General features: G+C 35.7%; 1 protein-coding gene across 3 annotated transcripts in view; it reads right to left on the reverse strand.

Moving 5' to 3' along the window:
• Window positions 1–12,848: 12,848 nt before the first annotated feature.
• robo3 (roundabout guidance receptor 3) overlaps window positions 12,849–20,953 on the reverse strand; it is a 226,531-nt gene continuing 218,426 nt past the window's right edge. For all 3 annotated transcript variants that reach the window (XM_012966981.2, XM_002937521.4, XM_012966982.3), the window contains 3 exons: window positions 19,072–19,257; window positions 18,430–18,581; window positions 12,849–13,677 (listed from right to left, as the gene is read on the reverse strand). In XM_012966981.2, the coding sequence (XP_012822435.2) occupies window positions 13,666–13,677; window positions 18,430–18,581; window positions 19,072–19,257 (350 nt within the window). In that variant the 3' untranslated portion in view covers window positions 12,849–13,665. The remainder of the gene's footprint in view (window positions 13,678–18,429; window positions 18,582–19,071; window positions 19,258–20,953) is intronic.

The raw sequence follows: 20,953 nt of genomic DNA on the forward strand, positions 1-20,953 counted from the left end.
CCTGTTTTATTATTACAGAGAAGAAAGGTCATTTTTAAAATTAGAATTAATTGCTTAAAATTGGCTCTAGATGCCTTCCCATAATTTATAGCTTTCTGGATAACGTCTTTCTAGATACGGGATCCTATACCTGTATTCCTAATATTAATTAGTGAGGAAATTCTAAAAATCTGTCAGCTGAGTGGGTCATTCCCTTTCTTACAGATTAGCAGATCAGTGCTCCTTGAATGTTAGCAGTGGGAGAACTGACCCAAAAGAAATGATTGGAAGAACTCACAAAGACCGTTTATAGCATTTGTAGTATTTGCTGTACAGCTATCTAGTCCCCCATCCCTTTCTTAATTTGTTGCATCTGTTTCTATCTCACCATCCGTGGGGGTCTCCTCCCCAATTTTCTGATTTATTTCACTCGTTGTGTTGTAGCTGCAAATAAAATAGATTAATGAATTGGAGCCCCTAGATGTCTAGAAATGTTAATAATACTTCTTTACTCGGTAAGTATAAGGTAAGTAAAAGTGAATTTTCCATCTGCATATTCAGTGGTCATCAAGGGTTTAAACATAAATATATTGATTTTTTTCCCCAGAAGCTATAGCTTTATATTAGATAAATGTTTCAGGCTCCTTTACCTCATTTTTTAGAAAACCTTCTGATTATTTAGTGAAATGACTACACAAGAGTATTTGCATATAAATGAAACATAAAATGGTCAAAATACTAGATTAGTCTAGCTATAGAAATGATGGCAATTCAATTCCCCTTACTGTTGATTTTCCTGCAAGGGTTGAAAAAGAATTGGCTCAGATTTTAAGCGAGTAGAGAAAGAAAGAACAGCAGGATAAAGAACGTTGAGAGGGAGTTTACAATCAATCACAGAATAATGACAGCTAGACGGGCATCTTTTCTAACACAAACAAACATTAAATGGAAACAAGAGCTGGGTGTGCCAAGGCTTTTCCTGTCCATATCTGCTCCACAAAATTGGAAAGGAGGGTAGAGCAAACAAATAATGACTTATAGCTACTCAAGCAAAAGTATAACGTGAAAGTTTTTTCATTTCTCTTTATTTTTCTGCAAAAAGAAAATATTTTTGTTATGTGCATCAGTTTGAACACTTAAATACCTTTATCCAGAATAAATAGACAGATTCTATTAGATGTGACAATTTATGATTGTCATATGACATGACCCAGCTTTATGGGCTCTGTGTTTTATATAATTAGGCCGGACATTTTGACTTAAATATATATAGCAATTATATTACAAATTTTTTTGCTGTTTGCACATTTCAGTGGTATGTATTGACTTTTTTAACTATGTGAAATTTTTTAACTATGTGAAATTGATGGTATTGTATTAAAATGAATTGATGTTATCTTTCTTGCAAATTTTACATAAAATGCAAGTATTTTTCTACTACCACTGTGATTTTTTGTGTGCAAGCCCTTATTTGTATAAAGTGTATAGTTCTCAATACTCTATATGGGGTATTTTAGAGGCTTTTTTTTGCACCATATCTGCATGTTGTAATTTCTTATAGAGGTGTTTGAGTGCCCTCCATTGACCTATATTTTGTGTCCTGAAACCTGTTATCCAGAAAGTTTGGAAAAGTATGGAAAGGTCATCTCCAATAGACTCAATTTGAATCAAATATATCAACATTTTACAAATATTTTCTTTTTCTCTGTAATAATAAAAGAGTACCTTGTTATTGATCCTAAGATATACAGTAATTAATCCTTACTGGAGGCAAAACAATCCAGCTTATTTAATGTTTAAATGATTTTTTAGCAGACAAAGTATAGAGACCCAATTTACAGAAAGGAAACCCCAATAAGTCGGATTATTTCGTATTTATTTCAGCTGCTCTTCAGCTTGGAATAAAAAGTAACAAAAATAATAAAATTGTAGCCTCTTAAAACAATAGTTGCTGCTGGGTGACCCCCATTTAAATGTTTTAAAGAGTCAGAAGAAGAAGACAAATAGTTCATAAACTATACAAATTAAAAGATGAAGACCAGTTGAAAAGTTGTTAAGAAGTAGACATTCTACAACATATAGGTGAAGCACCCCTTTAATACTTCTGAACTAAATTCATCCTGCTATTAAATCTGGCCAAATGCTTCCCATGAAATTGGGAATATATATCTAATCTTAGAGCAGATAATAAGTATGAGAAGGGACACACAGCAACTGTCTCCCAACTTATCTCTGTCTGAGGTAACTTGCTCTGGTATCAAGCACACTGGTCTGTATTGAGTCCAGTTGTCAATTACTCTTCTGTCTTCTAAAATGCCTTTATTATGAACCCATGCAAGTACTTACAGGCATTTAAAGGAACTGTGAAATGTAAAATGTCCCCTGGTTGCCAGGGTCAGCAAGGCTCTGCAATTATTATATACTTACATTTCTATTTAAACCCTGTCCTATTTATCTTTATTCAAACCCCTACTTGCTTACTGGGATAAGTAGGACCTTTGCAGCCAGACAGCCATTTAAATTTCAAACTTAAGAGCTACATTAACAAACAATCTTATTGTGTGAAAAATCACAAAAAATAATAAAAATACCACTGTCTACATTGTACTAAATGTAATTTATAATGTTTATACCCATACTATCATTCTTTCTAAAATGCTGCTTTTCCTTAGGATATTAACTATTCACCATATACACCAAAAAATGTTTCCCAAATCAACAGCATTACTCTTCAGTCTTCTAAGAAGCTGTTATTATGAACCCATGGCAGTACTTACGGACATTCAAATAAATGTAATATTTGGTTATATTATAGCGCTAAAGCTACATTTTTCACAAGATTTATGTTTGGATTTTGCAAGGCTGCAACTGTGATAGATTATACAAATGCTTTATTTTAGATAACTTCCATATTTTAGGAACATGTGCAGGTATGTAGAACCGGACAGGAAAATAAAACATAGTAAAATATCACTAATGCCATCAAAGCCACAACACCATCCAAGTATACTCGTTCATCAAGCACTTGTATCAGAGGCATCTCTGCACCTTGTGGTATATTAAAACCCAGCATAAGATGGAGAGAACAGATCTGACAGGTGGAAGACCTGTCCTTACCTTCTGCCACAGGGCCGGCAACCAGGACAGCTATGCACCCTGCACCCGACAGCTCTTCCTAACTTGTGTGTCTAAATGATAAGCAAGGGAGGGGATGGGGAGAGGGGACAGCTACCTACCTTTCCCTACCCACATCTTATAAATATAGTGCTGAATTTATGGGGAAAGCAAAGGTCACTCCATTCTGGTGCACTAAGAACAAATGAAGTTAGAGTTCATAGTATAAACACATTGTTAAATATCCCCAATTAAAACCCTAGAAGGTTTTAAAATAGTCTTTAAAAAAGTTGTTTTTTCTTTATCGTTTGTCTTCTGATTTGTTTGATATACCACAGGCTGTGATAGTGGGGAGGGGGAATTTCAGAAAAGGGATAAAAAGTATATACTGAAATACTTATTTTTACCTTGGACCTAATTAGAATGATTTCTGATCTGGGTTCAGTGGGATAGATATTGCCTATAATGCTTCAATGCAAAAAAAAAGAATATGATGATAAAAATATGTAGCCTACTTTATATTCATTGCTATGAGATTTTTAGAAGCAAATTTATTAATTGGTGAAAGTTAGAATTGATCATTTGAAAAATATGCGTCTAAAAATCCCATATGAATGAATAAAAAGTGAGTGAATTTTTCAGTGGTGATCTACCCCTTTGTCTGCATGCATTGCATCCTGACCTAGAAAGATCATATTTATGGGTTTCTTATCTTTGTGGACCCATTAGAATTGTAAAAGATCCAGTGGACCTATTGGTGCTAATTTACTGGCACCACACCAGAGACATTTGCATCCTCCAGTCACTGAAACATTACCCATTAGCACCCCATAACACCAATAGGAGAGTGTACTTTTCAGTACAGACCTGATATTAAGAACATGTATGGATCATGCTGTGGTCAGTTGCATATATTTATGTCGTGCAACATTTCCATCCAGCATCATGCCCACATCTGTTGCTAAAGACACATATACAAGACTGTGATTCCATTATTGACCAACAAGAATACAAGAAGGCAGACTTGCGGTTAATCAGCAAGTGGTTAGTACTGTTATATTTGGACTGCTACATCTTCTTAAATATTCTTAAATATGTTACTGTTAGTATATTAGTATAGTCTAACTGTGTGTATGTGCAACTCATGCTTTATAGAAAACCTTAGTTTTCTCCTTATAGAGATTATCTCTACATGGGGGGTGAAAGGCTTAGGTCAAAGGTTCAGTGGACCAATGCCACACATGCTAGAGCGCTATTGGGCATATAATTTGCCCTTTGGTGACCAATACATGGAACATTAGCTTGTGCAAGATTACAAAGTGCCATTGTGCATTTCCCACAGTTGTAAGAGAGCCCTTAACCTAATGCTTGCCAGAAAACTGGATGTCACATGTCCCTGTATGACACCTCCCACCCCTAATGTATGCTATGCAGGCAGTGCTGTGTACAACGTGAGGTGCACTGGTGCTATTTTTAGCAAATGAGACCCCCAATATGAAAACATGAACAAATTAACAGGTCACAGAAATATTGAACAACATTATTTAAAGCTGGTTGGCATATTTCCTTGTATCAAACTTGTGTTAATTACAATTACTGTATGAAAAAGAAAATTGGTACTTTTTATTATGTGCCAGATAATATGCAAATTATATTAATGCATAAATTAGTCATTCAGTCATCAGTAGGAAAATCAGCTTATTGCACCCATCAAATCAAAATAAATAAAAGGCCTAAATAAAATGGCTCTATCTATACTATTTAGAAATATCACTACATATGATTTGACACCAATAAAATCATTCTAATTTATATTCTAACCTTCAGTCCTATTTGTCTGGTGCTGAGTGTGAAACAACCAAATTTGTGCTCTTGGGAGCCAAAGCAAATTAAGAATTCTGTTGTTATGGTCTTTTAATATTATTAAAGAAACATTACAGGTCCATTCATGTGCCTGGCCTTCCAGTGTTATAACAGCATTTGGATCGACGTTCATAAAGTTGATAATATTTTGTTGATTAAGATTCAAGATCAAAAACGTGTCTCACACCATCATGGTGGTTCCTTGAAAACACTTTATACAATTGGTTTAATGGACTTACAGTGATATTAAAGGTAACAGAGGACATAAGAGGATATAAGAAAGGTTAAACAAGTGTTTTAGTGAATGCTCTGCTGCACAATGCATTGGAGGGTAAAATGCTTCTGCAGCTCAGGAGACAATTTAATGGCACTGAGAAATTCGAAAGTTTGGTCCAAGGACAAAGGGCTTCTAGCCATTATTTACTATAAGGTCTGTTTAGCAGAGCAGTAAGCAAAAGCCTGTATCCCACATTGATACCCAGTGGATACATATCCAGTGACCATGCAGATAGAAAGGTCATCGGAGCTCATATCTGTCTTCTTTCATATAATGTTTCCAATCCATTTAAGGATATTTTATGCTGCAAGACAAGCATTTATTGGGTCTGAACTGGGATATTTTTGCTGGGAAAATACAAGTAAGGAAACAGGTCATTCTTATCTGCCAGTCTGAAAAGGTCATGAATTAAAGGGAGTTCAAGCGTAAATGTGGATGTTTTGTCAGCTCGTAAGTGGTCCCAGATCACAGAGTAAGAAAAGAAGGAAGCCGACTATTATGCCTCTTTTTAAGGCCCCCTCCTTTACTTGATTGCTTTAAAACTTGCCCTGAAAGTTATAGCTCAGAAAGAATGGAGCTCAATAGCAAACCTGCATTTTACACAATTCATTAACCAAGGACACAGCAAACTTTCAACATGTTCCCTGAACTTCACTTCACCTTGAAATGCTAGCACTGCTTAAATCCTTTGTTATACTTATTGTTATATGGGAAAGATTCAACACTCTTTTGGTTTCATTTTTACAGTTATGTGTAACTGCTGTGTAGGTTCTTCAGGTTCATTTAAGAGCTCAAAGGCAGACAATAAAAGAAGTATTTTCCTATTTATTTACAGAAACAGAATATTTTTATTTTGAGATGTAACACAACAGGCAGAACAATGAAAGGGAAACTTTTGCTGCAATGGGACATGCTCATATATATAGATTAGCCCACTGTGGATAAATGTGCTGCCATGAGCCCTTTCTTCAGCGGGCAAACACTCATGGTGTCCAAAATATTGCTGTGATCCTGCCAAATGTGTGATATGAAGGGAATTTTTTGGCATGCCATGAGAGTGCTGCTGAAAATGTTGCTAATTCCTATTGTAGTATCTAGAAGTACTTCTTCTATGGCACAAAAGTAATTATTGGCTCAAAATGTCATGTAATATGTGTTCTATGGAAGAACTGCATGAATCAAACCACTGAGAAATGCACTTTTAAATTGCAGATGCATTTGTAAAGATCACTTTTGATCCAATAATTCCTACTGCTTGAGATGATAGTAATATTTGGGGGAAATATCCAAATTGGACTCACTGATAGGGATGATCCAATCATTTGGCCCTGGCATCAACAATCAAATCATAATTGGACTACAGAGACTCAAAGGGCAGTGACTGCATCATTGCCCTTATGTGGTCCTCATCTGGATTTTCAAACCTTCTTAATCAACACCTATAAATTAGCACAACCTCCCAAGGGTCACATAAATAACCCCATAATCTACAAACTCGGTCGGGAGGGCAGAGTAGGTAGCTTTTATGACCAACTTAAGAAGGATTCCAAGATGCTAAAAACAAAAACAAAAATGTCCACAGAATATAGAACTAGCCCTTATATGGAATAAAAGACATAAAGTTTGACCAGGTGCAGTAACCCAAAGCAACCAATAAGATGTTTGCTTTTAAACAGGTGACCAATAAATCCTACCTACTGATTGGCTTCTATTATTTCTAATATTACATACTATAGCTGAATGTACCTTAGGGAATACACCTAGGGCACAATGTCATAAAAAGTATTGTATTTTTCACAGTTTGGTTGAAATGACAGAAAGGTTTATAATAGGGGGATTTATTTAATCACTTTCAGGAATATCACATATGAACCATGAAAGAGGATTAAAGTGAATGATACATTTGCAGATTATGTTGTGGCACTCCAGGGAGAAAGGCTTTGGTGATATTCCAAAAAGAAAAAGGATTCTTATTATCGTTGTTAGAATTAATAAGTGTCTAAACTATTTCAAAAATCCAATTTATTTAAAAAATAGACCAAATAATTTCCATACCTCCGGAAAGAAGTCATTTAAGAAAAAAAAAATCATTTGCTTTAATCTATTAATATAAATTATCACTCAAAGCTATTAGAGAAAAGGAGACGAGAAGGTATGTGTATAGAATGGGAGTTTGGGAGGAATATATATATATACAGTATATGTATTACAATTTTTCCTTTATAATGTATATAATGTTTGCGATTTAGGATGCTTCCATCTGCATAAAAAAACACAAGAATTCCTAGGAAATTCTTGATTGTATTAATGTGCCACGGTACACTATGTTAGCATAGTTGTATCCTTCTGTCCAGACAATCCAGAAAACCAGGCAAGGAAAACCCCAAACATCTGAAAACCACTGGGTTTTTCTATTATTAAAGGGGATGTGAGCCTTCTAAAACTTTCTTTTTTTTTTGCTTCCCTAGATCTCCAAATTAAGTAGCCAAAATTTATAAATTCAGTTTTACCTTCCATAGCAGTGTTGTTCCACCCCATATTTGTTGAACTAGAAATTTCACCAATTTAGAGCATATTACCAGGGGTTAAATAACGATCACAGCTCTAGTCAAGCAACTAAATAAATTGAATAGTAAAACAGGTCTGCACAATAAATCTGTTTTCTGAGCTCTCTAGGGTCAGTGGCCCAGTTAATCCAAGAGAATTGTCCATTGAGATTTCTGCCCATGTTTCCACTTGAATATAGGGGATAACCTACTGATCCACATGAGAGGGGGCTCTTGTGCCATGGGGGATGCTGCAGTCAAGGGGCTCAGGCCAGATGGCAAGGACAGTTCCCCACTGCAACCTGTGCCCTCTCTCCGCTACTATCGCAGTCAGTTTTGGTATATAAGTGATCCCTTATACATTTTTTTCTTGTTCTAAACACCTAATAAGTACTATACCCCCCTCCCTTCTGAAGTAAAGTACTGGTTAAGCATCAAGAGCTAGAAATATGGGTCTCATATAAAGCTAAGAACTTGGAGTCACTTGTAAACAGAATAGGCAGGATTTTAATTAGATGATATTCTGAAATCAATGTTGATCCCGGATGGAGGGAAAAAGTTTGGTTGTGCGGTGTTGCATTCAAGAATCCATACGTGATGTTGCAGAACTTAAGCTCCTATTATGCTTTAACAGTTATGTTGGAGAATGCTGGATGCTATAAGTAGGTGGAGCAACACTGCTATTCTAGACACATGCCCCGATCAATCTTTTTTCATCAATATTATTGTCTGTTGTTATTATTATTACTTCTATTGATAAAGTATCGCAATGTGCTACAGTGCTGTACATAAGGAGACATAATATACAAACAAATTGATACATTAAGTAATGAAGGCTTACAATACGAGGCTTATGATAGAGATAGTTGATACACAAAATATAAAATTATGTGGCTGTGGGGGAAGTATATGTTGGAAAAGTGTTATGACAGTGTTAGTGAGGAGGCAGAGCTGTCAATCCCCCAGCATGGCAGCAATAAAAGTTGCTGAGGAGACAATGGCTCAGCAGAAATTGCAGTAGTTGGTGTTCTATAGGATATCCCATATCTGTTTAGTTAGCAGGTAAGAGGTTATGCTTCATGGAACAGATAAGTTTTAAGGGAACATTTTAAACACTGCAGGGTAGGCGAGTGTCTGAGGTAACGAATTGTACAGGTACGTAACTGCCCTCCCCTTGCTTCTGTATAACTACATATCCCAGCAGTCCTGTGGGTGATTTACAGAGGTGTAAATGGGAAACATAGCAGCTATTAGTTTTCATATTAATTGGCAAAACAAAAAAAACCCCACTTCTTGTGCATTCTCTTTAATTGCATAATAACTCAGGTTGGTAAAGTTTGAATTGAATTATTTTTTATTTTGCAGATAATTAATGGTTTTAAAACACGTAACTCCTCAAATGTTCAATAATCTATTCACCCTCCCTTATATTTAGGAGGGAAAGACGGAGAACAAGTGGAAAGTTACTGGGGGTTGCTGAGAGTTTCCAGCTGGACCTCTAGACACAGAAGGGAGTTAAGAACAATAATGACTATACAATTCCTATACCCTACAAATCTTTCACTCCCTGAAAATGGATCTTCCATCGTATGGGCTCTCATTTTACAGATCACAGATGACAGACTTACTGCTTGTTCACTCATTATCCGGTATGTTATTTTTGGATGTGCTAACATCCCTAAGTTGATGAACAATTTATTATATGCCATGTTTCCACTTTGTCTGAAGTTGAATGGTGTCTGATTGCTTCAGTTTGCCTGTGCACAGGTGTCCCTTTTCAGGCTTATTGGAGGATATACAGCAAAATGACACTAAAGCTGTTTAACCCTTAGAAACCCAGCATCTGGCACCATCTGTAATACAAATAAAGCACGGAATTTTAATTATCTAGCTTTTCTTCCCATGGAATCTTTTGAGCCTATAATTTTAGACATTACAATACAGGCCTGGCTTTAGAAGACTGAACAAAAAGTCTACTATTATTTTAGAAGATACCATGATTTTCAACAAGTGGATCATGTCTGACATCTGCCATCCCTAACAGGTCGCACATTGTTTTCTTCCTTGAAATCAGGTGAATTGTGTTTCAATAGAAAAATTGAAAGCATGTCTTGTACTAATCAAACATTGTACATCATTAAGCTTTTTCTCTTCACAATATTTATCAAGAGGCAACTGAAAGGTTTCTGAGACAGTTATTAGTATATGTTTTTAGAGTAAAAATACACTATAATATCATAGAAATCAAGAGAATTTACAAATTTAGCCCTAATTACAATGAAAAGTAAAGATGTCACTACAGCAGAAGTTGCCTTCATGAGCATGTCTGCCATCATCAAGTGCCATTTTCATACACTGGACACCCCTACACTTGGATTGCGGGTTGGCCCTTGCTTTAGCCACCCTGCTTTACAGCCTGTTTGTAGACTTTTCCTTGGCTTCAGTGCTACATAATGCAAAACAAGGCAACACAGTTCCAGGCTGTTGGCCCAAAAAAGTTATTTTTTATCTTTAAAACTAGAACATTGCGTGTAACTCTCTCACATACAAATCAATTGCATGATATCCTTGGCAAACATTTCTTTGCAGATAGCAGTGTAATAAAAAAAGCACAGACCATGGATACAAGCTAATGAGGCAGTACTATGGCCCTGTATTTAGTGCAAGTAAGTAGAAAAAATAGCAACAGTGAAAGTCGTACAAAAAACAGGTGGAGCTATTTCACATGACTCTCTGGGGCTCTTAGTAAAGCTTTACCACAAAAGAAATAATTGTTGACACTAAGGGACAGACAGGGTGTGGTCCTAGCCCTAATGCTGCATGAGGCAGCTTTGGAGATGCCTACCCCCACAGACCACCTGAAGGGAGTTGGCAGCAGTGCCCCTTGGGGCAGAGTTATCAAAGTGTGAGATTACAGCTCTCCAAAGGAAAGACTCACCCACTTAAACATTGTTGGCAAGCTTCAATATATTACAATCTATAGGAAAACAATCCCTGTTTATGTGACCAAAATAGGTGAGTGCAGAGGCTCTAATACTCCTAAATCTGGTTAGGAGTAGATTTTTATCCACCCGTAACATCACATTTTAAACATATGCGGGGTCACTTACAGTAAGGAAGACAGTGTGTAAAAAATGCCTACAAAAAAACAGCAATTTTTTGCACTTTGCACACTGCCTTCCTAGGATTCTGGATTGCCACAGGTTGCTTGCGCTTTGTTTAGAAGCACAGTGCTTGTGAATGCACCTATGCAGTTTGGCAGCGTTGTATGAGGAGCAGGAGTGGAGAGGCATATAGATGTCCCTCTTAGTGCCCCTAGCTGTCCACCAACAAAAGTGATGTGCACATAATTAATACAGGGCTGGCCTGGCACCCTGTGGTATGCACCTTGGTGGGGTCCCATCTTAGATTATGGGGAGCCCTAAAGTTAGTGTCAGTCATAGTGGTTACAGAGACTTGTGGGGACACAATGACTGAGATCCTTAGCAGGATGTTAGTAAATTTGCAGCTTAGTTTGCAGATCTAATAAGTGTCTCACAGTAGACAAAACAGGTAACTGAATTCACATGCATCACAACTTAGCACTTGCCTTTTAAAAAGAACTCCTTAGGGGTTATTTATTTAGACTTCAAACAGAAAGCAGTCTGGGGGCTGTGCTCTGCGTCTATGTACTTGCAGTGCCAAGCCCAAATGAATCCAGCGCTGCTGAAACAGGCAGTGCTGTATTCATGTGACTGAAGTTATTAATATTTTTAACACATATTTATAAAGGCCAACGTATTCCAGAGCACCTTACAATAAAGGGGTCTATACACTGAACATACAGATTTTGTACAAAAAAAACCAATAGAAATGGAGGGCCCTGCCAAAAAGGTAGTGGTAGACTGCACCTGTTTTTCACACTTTGCCCTGCAGGTATTTAATTAGCCTTTTACCTAGATGTAGTAGAATGTCTCTATTTCTACCATGAGAAGTTATTTCAAATGCCCTCCCTGATCTCCTCGGGAGAGAATCCTCCCTATTTTCTTAAAACTAAACTTAAAGACTACCTCTTGGAGCACTTGCACTGCCCCTGATCTTGGATTAGCACTTTTATTGTAGTGTCACCCACTGTGACCTACAGCACTTATATGTGCCTATTTGTGTCTGTAAGTTACCCTCCCATCTAGACTGTGAGCTCTACGGGGCAGGGACCTCCATCCTCCATCCTCTTGTGACTCTTAACTTATTGCAACTGTATCTTGTATTTATTGTTATACTTTGTATTTATCTATTATTATCTTTAACCCCCTTTGTATTCATGTATTCTTCTGTACAGCACTACGTACATAAGTAGCGCTACATAAATAAAGATATACATACCTACATACATATGGTCATTGTATAGGGCTGCTATGCAATCACATAAAATAGAGCATGAGAGACAGAGAGATGTACAGCCATAGCTTACTTATACAGTTCGTCTAGTGTGGATCGTCAATAGATTAGTCAAATTAGTGCAAGCTAGAACACTATATTTATTCTGCAAAATGCTTTACCATACCTAAATGAACAGCCACTGAAGCTCTCTCTGTTTGTTTACGATAGTAGTTGACATTCTAGCTTGGTCTGACTTCACTTCCCTGCCTGCACACTGCTCCCTGGAACAGCTCTAAACTCAGATGACACAGCATAGATAGATCATGTATACAGTGTTTCTTTTCACTGAGAGCAGCAGTTCTGTAAGTGCTTATGGCTGTATTTACCTTTCTGATAAAGCTTTTTTTTTTACCTTTCCTTCTCTTTTAATGGTAGACTTCAGGCATATAAAAGTCATTTTAGTGAAGTTTCTGTTTTGTTATATATCACTTCTTTAATAATGCAAATCGACAGAAGAGCTTTTGATATACAAAGAGCAATCATGAGACTCACAGAAAGTTCCTTTTTCCCACCATGCCCTGGAGAGCTGAGGAAATGCTCTTTTAAGCAACTTTCCATCACTTTAAGCATTTTGCTATGTAAGTGAATAACTGCTAGTTGTGCACCCTTCTACATACCATTTATTTATTGTTACAAACATCCAAAAAGGCTTTTGGAATGTTTAGCAAAAATCTTTATTTGTAGCATACAAAATAAGTTTCCTAGTTACCATAATGCAATCGTTACATGCTGCCTTAAAAGCAGCAGATTGCAACATTACGGTACCTTAAAAGTTGTGGAGACATCCCTTTCTGTCATACAGCAAGCTCATTTTTATTACCATCTTTCTAAAATGATTACCAATGTCCATGAGTTATTGTCTCTTCTGTCTGCTGTGGTTCTCCCCAAAGAGGTTTTTTCAGGCGCACCAGCTTAAATATCAGTCCATAATAATGCCGAAATTTTGATTGCAATAGAAAACGCAGCATCCACAGTCCATAGTTTTCCTGTACTGTGAGTAAACCACCATAACATTCAGTCAAATGTCCGTGATAACTGTAGGCCTCTTTCAATTCCACGCACCCTAAGTTGATGTTGGCTTTCTCCATAACGCAGTCTTTGAAGGGACAGCATGCAACACACAGCCTTGTGCTTTCGTCATTCTTTAAATGCAAGAGTGCAAACGTATCCGACTTGTTATAAAACTTGGCACATTTAAAACAGCAACATTTTTATGTACAATTTGCCTTTTTAACTTTAACTGTTTATAAATATAGTTCATTCCCTGGATTTCAGATTCATCTGATTAGCAGGAAACAGGCATATTTACATGTAAAATAGGAAAAAAGTCCCAAAAAGGTCATAAATAAGCAATGAATGTAAAATATTTTGAACAGTTTTAAAGTGTCTTTAACAAAGAATCTTCTCGTAGATCTTGGAAGGAAACCTTAACCAACATGGTGCCTTAGTAGCCATTATGGGGTTTCTTCATCTCTTTTCCTGTAAAAAAAAACAACAAATCTTGTTTAATACACAGAAGACAACATAGTACCTTTTCCTAAAAACAACTGGAATGCATGCCATTTTATGTAAAATAATAAAGATAAATAATAATGAAACATTACACTTAGCACAAAGTCTTGAAATGTCTCCTAGGTGGAAAATGCCCGGTGATGCAGGCAGCTCAGTACAGCTCAGTACTCAGGCTAATGTCATAGTAATGAACTGGGATGCCATCCCTCTACAAAATCACAGTGGAAATACCATTTTTTAAGGTGTTACGGGACAGGTTCCTTTGTAACAATGTCTTTCCAAATCAGTAATGGAAGCAACAGTAAGGGGCAGATTTATCAAAATGTGAGATTAGAGCTCACCACAGAAAAATTCACCCATTGACAATTATGCTTCTAAAAATCCCATAGGAATGAATAGTGAGTGGGTGAATTTTACTTCTCACACTTTGATAAATCTGCCCCTAACAGCTACACTAGATCACCTCTATACAGCATGTTTACTCAAAACACAGATTAATATTAAGAACAAAACAAAGCGCAATCAATTAATGCTTCTTAAAACTTGGTGTTTGATTTGCCCATTGCTACAGATAAAGATACACTCTATAATAATAATAATTATGTGATACCAATAATATACATTTTCTCAGTTAGGTTCATGGTTCAATTTCAATATCAAAGTTCAATTTTCCTTTAAATAATACATAGGTTTTCTTCTAGCCACCAAAGCACTAGACTAAATTAAGGGTCATCTAAATAATGGAGTCACTTAGCTAAATGTACTGACAGCATCGTTATACATAAACAAAGAGGAGAAGTAAAAACAACTTGAGGGTTAAATGTGTTTGACCACTGAGGTGCTGATCCATGGAGAACTAGAGGATCGCTGGCCCCCTCATTCAAACAAGATGTATTTTTCTCATTACTTAGACATTTGAGCTTTGTGGGTCATTGTATTTAAAGGTAAAAACTATTTGAAAAGACACAATAAAGCAAAGTCAAATGCCTGCTCTGTTCCTCTGAATATATATTTCTCTAATAAAATCATGCTCGTCATACACTGATTGATACTTTTAAGGTTACTGAAGTTCAACAAAACCCTGTCACCTAAAGCAAAAAAAAGAAAAGTACAAAAAAGTAAATATTTTCTCTTGGGAACAAAAGAATAACTGTTTCATGTCTTATGTCTGCCTTGTGATCGTGTTTCTTAAACCTGATATTTGATTCTTTATGTTTCTGCTGCTATGCACAGGATAGATGTGCGCCTTTTGGCATCTTTGAAGTTTAGTTGTTGAGATTTTAGTAAAGATGTAAAAGGCATATACTGTTGGGAAAAACACTGAGAAACCTGAGCAGATTTAAGATGTCCCCAGGCATGCTGTGTAAGCCATGTAACCAAATCTGCTATTGAGGGCAACCCTTTCTTTACAAAGAGCCACTAAGAGTAGATCCTTGTTACATGACTGAACAAGAAGCCTCTCAGACATCAGTTCAAATTGAAACCTTTACAGATTTTGCCCTTTGTAGAGACAGGATATGGAAATCGCGGTATGAATTGATGGCAATGAAAGAATACAATCTTTGAATTTACACATCAAATAAACAACTATACATATGTGCAGCTAGGTAGCAGAAGGGACAATATGAGTCATTTGTAATTTAATATGCATGTATCTAAAATATATCTGGATTTTCCCCCATTTTAAGGTCAGTTATATATACTGTATATGTGCTCTTTTAAAACCCAACCTAATTACATTTCTTCTAATTATGTTTACATTGATGTTTACATTTTGCCCCTTTGTAAATTACAAACAGATATTTTAGCACCTGATCAGATGTTTTCATGGGAAGTTTTCTGTTGGTAACGTTATCTAGTTAATTAGACTAACGCTGCATCTATTAAATTGACAGAAGAGATGGCAGAACAAGTTTTACAGCTGTTGCAGCTCTCTCCCTCAGAGTTCATTCGTACTGTGGTTTGTGAAGTGCTGTAGAACTAAACAATTCACAAACCTTTGCAACTTAGCACTGTGTTGTATCAATCTTTTAATGAAGTAGTTCTGCATAACAACAGAGTTTTCAAGCAATATATTAAGTGTGACAATTGATTTCTGGTACCAGACTTTTCCCATGGTTTGATTGCAATTATTGTATGTAATCCTTGTACAGATCCTTGCCCATTAATTGTATGGAGCTCATGTTCCTTGTTATATCTATCATCTATCTATCTATCTATCTATCTATCTATCTATCTATCTATCATCTATCGACATTCTTGAAAAGAAATCTTGTTATATAACCTTGTGTTTCTATAATCTCTCCATTCCAAAGAATAGGACGAGAAGTATTTATATCTTGTTATAAAAAAAGTAAAAGAAGATTTCACATTGCAGGCCTGAACTGGGATTAAAATTGGCCCCGGCATTTCAATTACACAGAGGGCCCAAAAGCCTAATAAATAGTGACAGACTATGGCATCTTGCAGCAGCCCCTCTGGCATTTACCAGAACTCACAGATTGCCAGTCTGGGTCTGCATTCCTGCCATGATAAGCTGGGGTCTTATTTTTAGCTCTGAACAGGGCATTATAGTGGTAATAAAACAGCCAATAAAAACTGAGAATAGTTTAAGAAAAGGACAACAGGCACAGAATGGCTGAATCCAATACCTTGAGCTACTATTGTGAGCTACTAGCTACTATTGTGCAGAGAATCATCTTTTATATATTTTAGGAACATCCACAGGTTTGGTTTTGCACCCAAAAAAACTAATTACTGATGGTGTGTATATCCTTAAAATATGAATTAGTTCAATAAACATGTTTATGTTTGGTAGCCACCTTTTTTTTTATATCTTTTATTTTTGGTCAATCATCATCAAGCTAGGAATTGGAGCTGGCGAGGAATGCAGAGTTATTATTTTGACACCCCCTGACTTATAGAGCCATTCGTGTAAGGTCACACAAGCAAATTTATCTATTTATGTTCCTACATAATTACCATGACATCCCATAATTTGTCCCTTGAATGTGACATGCCATGTGTACCTTTTGCTATTGTAACTTTATTGCTCTTGCACTCAAATACATTGAATTGTAGCCCCAGCACAACTACAACATAATGATGGTTTTCTGCCCAAATAAGAACAAAACATTTAGTAAAATTAGGAAGTTTGTTTCAAAGTTCAAAACTACAGAACATTACTCATGGGAAAATCCCTTTCGGTGGGACTTAATAAATACTTTATTTAAAGTTATGATTTGAGTTTGTGAGTTTTTGTGCAAAAATATTTGTATCACAGAATAAAAATATGCACGTTCATAAATCTGCCCCATGTGTTAATGAAAAGTTTATTAAACCCAATACTTATTAATGAACTAAAGATGCCCTAACATAACAGATAAATTCAATCCATAATCCATCCATCCGTAGTTTCCATTACCAGTTTCTTCTTTACTAAAATGAAGATAGTGCCTGCACTGTTTTATTTTCTGTCAAATACAGATAAAATTCCTTTGCATAAATGCTGATCACTGCACTCTACATCGTTTCAAACTATTTGCTGAAACAGACAATGACTATCTTAAGATTTGTTTGCCCTTGAAATGATAGTGACTTTAAACAGTCTCCTCCCAATCTCTCTTATGTATACTATGAAGACAGAATTGCTTGTGCATTTAGGAAGCTAAATCGGAGCACTTAAATTCTAGCATATAATAAATCTGAATTGTGGCAAGTCCCATACTGTAGAACTGCCTGTCAGGCTGTATGTGTGTAGATAAAAATGCTTGTGAAATGCAAACATTGCAGAATAGCATTTAAATATATACACAAACTTAAATACAGATGCATTGCATGTGTTCCAAAAATAAGCCACAATGGTTGGAAGACTAATAAATGAATGTAGAAATCTGCATTATGTTCCAGGTGTTATTCACAAATGCTATAAAGAGAATACTGTATTCCTGTTGTAAACTATGCAAGTATATTAAGCTACCAAGGACATATACGGCCATATAAAGGCACAATGCTACGTGTTAAACAGGTCACCTTAGTTCAAGGCTACATCTACTATAAGCCATTATCCAGAACTTCCAAAAAACAGGAATCTCCCACAGAGTCCATTTTAAGCAATTCATTATTTTTTCTTTTAAATGAGTTCCTTTTTATCTGTAATGATTAATCATTGTGCCTTGTACTTGCAAGGTTTTTTTTATGGTAAAATGTTTTAAGTACACTTGAGGTATAGTGATACAAATGACAGATATACCCATTATTCAGAAAACCACATTATTATGTATAAAACACATATATTTACATTTTATTGGAGTGATTAAACCTTTCCTTCCCCTTTAAGTGTCTAAATAGCTGCCTAGAACACACTAAGATGGATGGCAAGCTCCTGTGTGCAACATTGAAGGCCTGGATCAATACTGAGCATTTAACCTGGTGTGGTAAGTTCACTATATAAAATACATCATTTCATATTTGTTTATAGGGTTTGGTTCTCCTTTAAAGCTCATCTATAGACTCTGGTGCTGGCTGTTATAAAAATAACTGCTTTTAATGCAGCACATCTCACAAGTTGGACTACCCTTAATGTAATAAATGTATGTTTATTCTTTTCAGAATGTATTATTTAGCAGTATTCTGTCCTTTTATTTTACTAATCATTAGAAAAGAGAAAGTACGAACAGCATAACTGATTTTTTTCAATCAGAGTTTTATGAACCATACCTCTTTCCGGTCTCCTGTTTTGCTCCTTCCAGATGCCTGACCTCTAGATCCAGCTGACCCTCTGGAGGAGCTGCTTCCTGTTGTGGAACAATTACTTGACATCTGACTCCGTGATAGGAAGTTAGGTTTACTGTAAGGAATTAGTTCTTCATCTGTAATGTAAGACACATAAAACATTAGTGATTTAATGCTATTCATGTAAAAAAAAAAGTCTATATAAATGCACATTTTGAATATTCAGTCATCAAATGAAGCATTTGGGCACTGGCTTGTTCATATAAATATTAAATATTGCTAGCATTTTGCTGCATATTCTAATTATGCAGCATGTTTTATTTTGAGGAATATTACATATGATCTCACTGAAAGGCTGCTTAATATGAAACCTCACTGGGCACATAAGCCTTAAGTGTATTAACCGGCTGATCTAGGTGATATAAGCTTTTCAGCTGCTGCTGCTTTGCTGAAACATAAATCTTATGATAAACAAGCAGTGTGTGTCTGATTTGTATTTAATACAGGAATCAGTAAACAGGTAAGATAAGTCACCTGCCATAGTCAATGATTACACTGCTTGATGGGTTTTTGTAGCCCTCTTATTGTCGTAACATCAAATTAACATAATAAAATGTTTTGTCTTACCATCTCTCTGATGGAATTGAGGTCCTGCTGCTCCTCGCTGTTGTAATACCCCATTTCTCCGCTCAACTGAAGAAGTACTTGTATCCCTTTCCAAGGACGAGGCTGAACATTCCATACGTAGTCCATTAGTGTGTGGAGAACATGGTTCCTCATCTGCTGGAGGGGGCTCAGGTGGTGGAGGAAGATCTGCAAAGATTCATAAAAAAAAAAGATTATAGCTATGAAAACATTTGAGTGAAAGTGAAAATGAGTGAGCTTATGTGTGTTTAGCTAAAAAAAAAAACTGACAAACCAATGCAAAATAATTTGATGGGTTACTCTTTGTCTTTCCTTTATGCTAAAACAATTATTTAATATACTATGAAAATCCCTCCAACTGCAAATGTAAAACTTGTAATTTTTAATAAAGTCATGAAAGTTCTTCTAATTATATATATATAAAAAAACCTATATATAATAAAGATGTGGGTGTTCCTTCACCAACCTTAATATTTTATACGGTACAAACATATCTCTGCAATCTTTAATTTATCCAGGATCAACATCAGTAAACCTGCATTACCAAATCCCCACTGGTAAGAAATCTAATCCCCATAGAAAATGAATCCATAAAATCAGGACTGTCCAAGCAAGCTAATTACTTTTTAGACATAACAGATATCTCAGATTCAATTTTAAGAGATTTTAATTATATTTCCATGCTTCTCATGGACCTAAAAAGCTGTTAATGTTTTAAAGTTTAAAAATCTAGCAATTTACCTGCTCTGCCGGCATACTTTATCCTAGATATTACATAAACAAGCTGTAACAGTAACATAACTCCTAAACAACAGGAATGCAATGGATGTGTAGCACAGATTTTTTTACTTTTTTTGTTACTTATTATGGTACCTAAGTAACTGCAGTTCCCTTCAGTGGATCTGACTGGATGTCTAGCTGTGACTTTGTGACAATCACACTGCTTGCTGTCACTGGCATCAAATCAAAAAATTACATTCTGTCTTTTGGAAAAAAAGACATTTTCTGAATATAATCAATTAAAAATTCAGTTCCATTTCAAAAGTAATCTTCACTGTCCCCCACTCAGCAAACAAATGAATAATTAACCCTAATACATCACTGGTCCATATAGACACAGATTACTGCGAGTAAAACAGTACAGAATCTGTAACTGATTGTATTTAGAAAGTTTCTTATTTCCGTGAGATGAAGCTTGTATTACATTTAGTTTTTATAAAAATTACAAGCAGTAAACGATTTCACAAAATGCCATAATAGATAATGTTGCTTCAGTAATAAAGATACAGCATAACATTGTTTGCATATACTACATGGTATACTTTAATTAGTGAAGGCAATACACATGTAGATATAAGAAGATCATGTAACATACACAAGAGCAATAATTTGCCAATAACTTATCTTTATAAGCATTACTTAATGACTGTTTCTTGTTGAAATTATGTTTCTTGTGTTCCATAAGTGTATTCTAATACTAAATAAGGTAACCCTGAATTTTAAAAATAGGAATATTGGAAGTCACTTAAAATGTCACAACCTGTAAGAAAAGCACTTGGGCTGCATCCTGATGCCATTACAGGTGTGAATTTTAGCAATATATGTTACAACCTGCAGGGGGGAGCTATTACTATTTTTTAGGTCAGAAATGTAAAATCATTATTAATCTATAATATAATGTCACTGTCTTTGTTTCAGCACTGTGGTCGCTTGCATATAAATCATTAAAGTGATATTAAATTCCCTGCATTATGCCTGTAGTGAGTGATACATGATATACTGCAGTCTCATGGTTGCTGATTTTAACAGTAAATCAAGCCACAAGTACTATGTTAAGTAACTATTTACTACTGGGAGCTAATAT

Source organism: Xenopus tropicalis, chromosome 7, assembly GCF_000004195.4.
Source record: "Xenopus tropicalis strain Nigerian chromosome 7, UCB_Xtro_10.0, whole genome shotgun sequence".
Classification (NCBI taxonomy): domain Eukaryota; kingdom Metazoa; phylum Chordata; class Amphibia; order Anura; family Pipidae; genus Xenopus; species Xenopus tropicalis.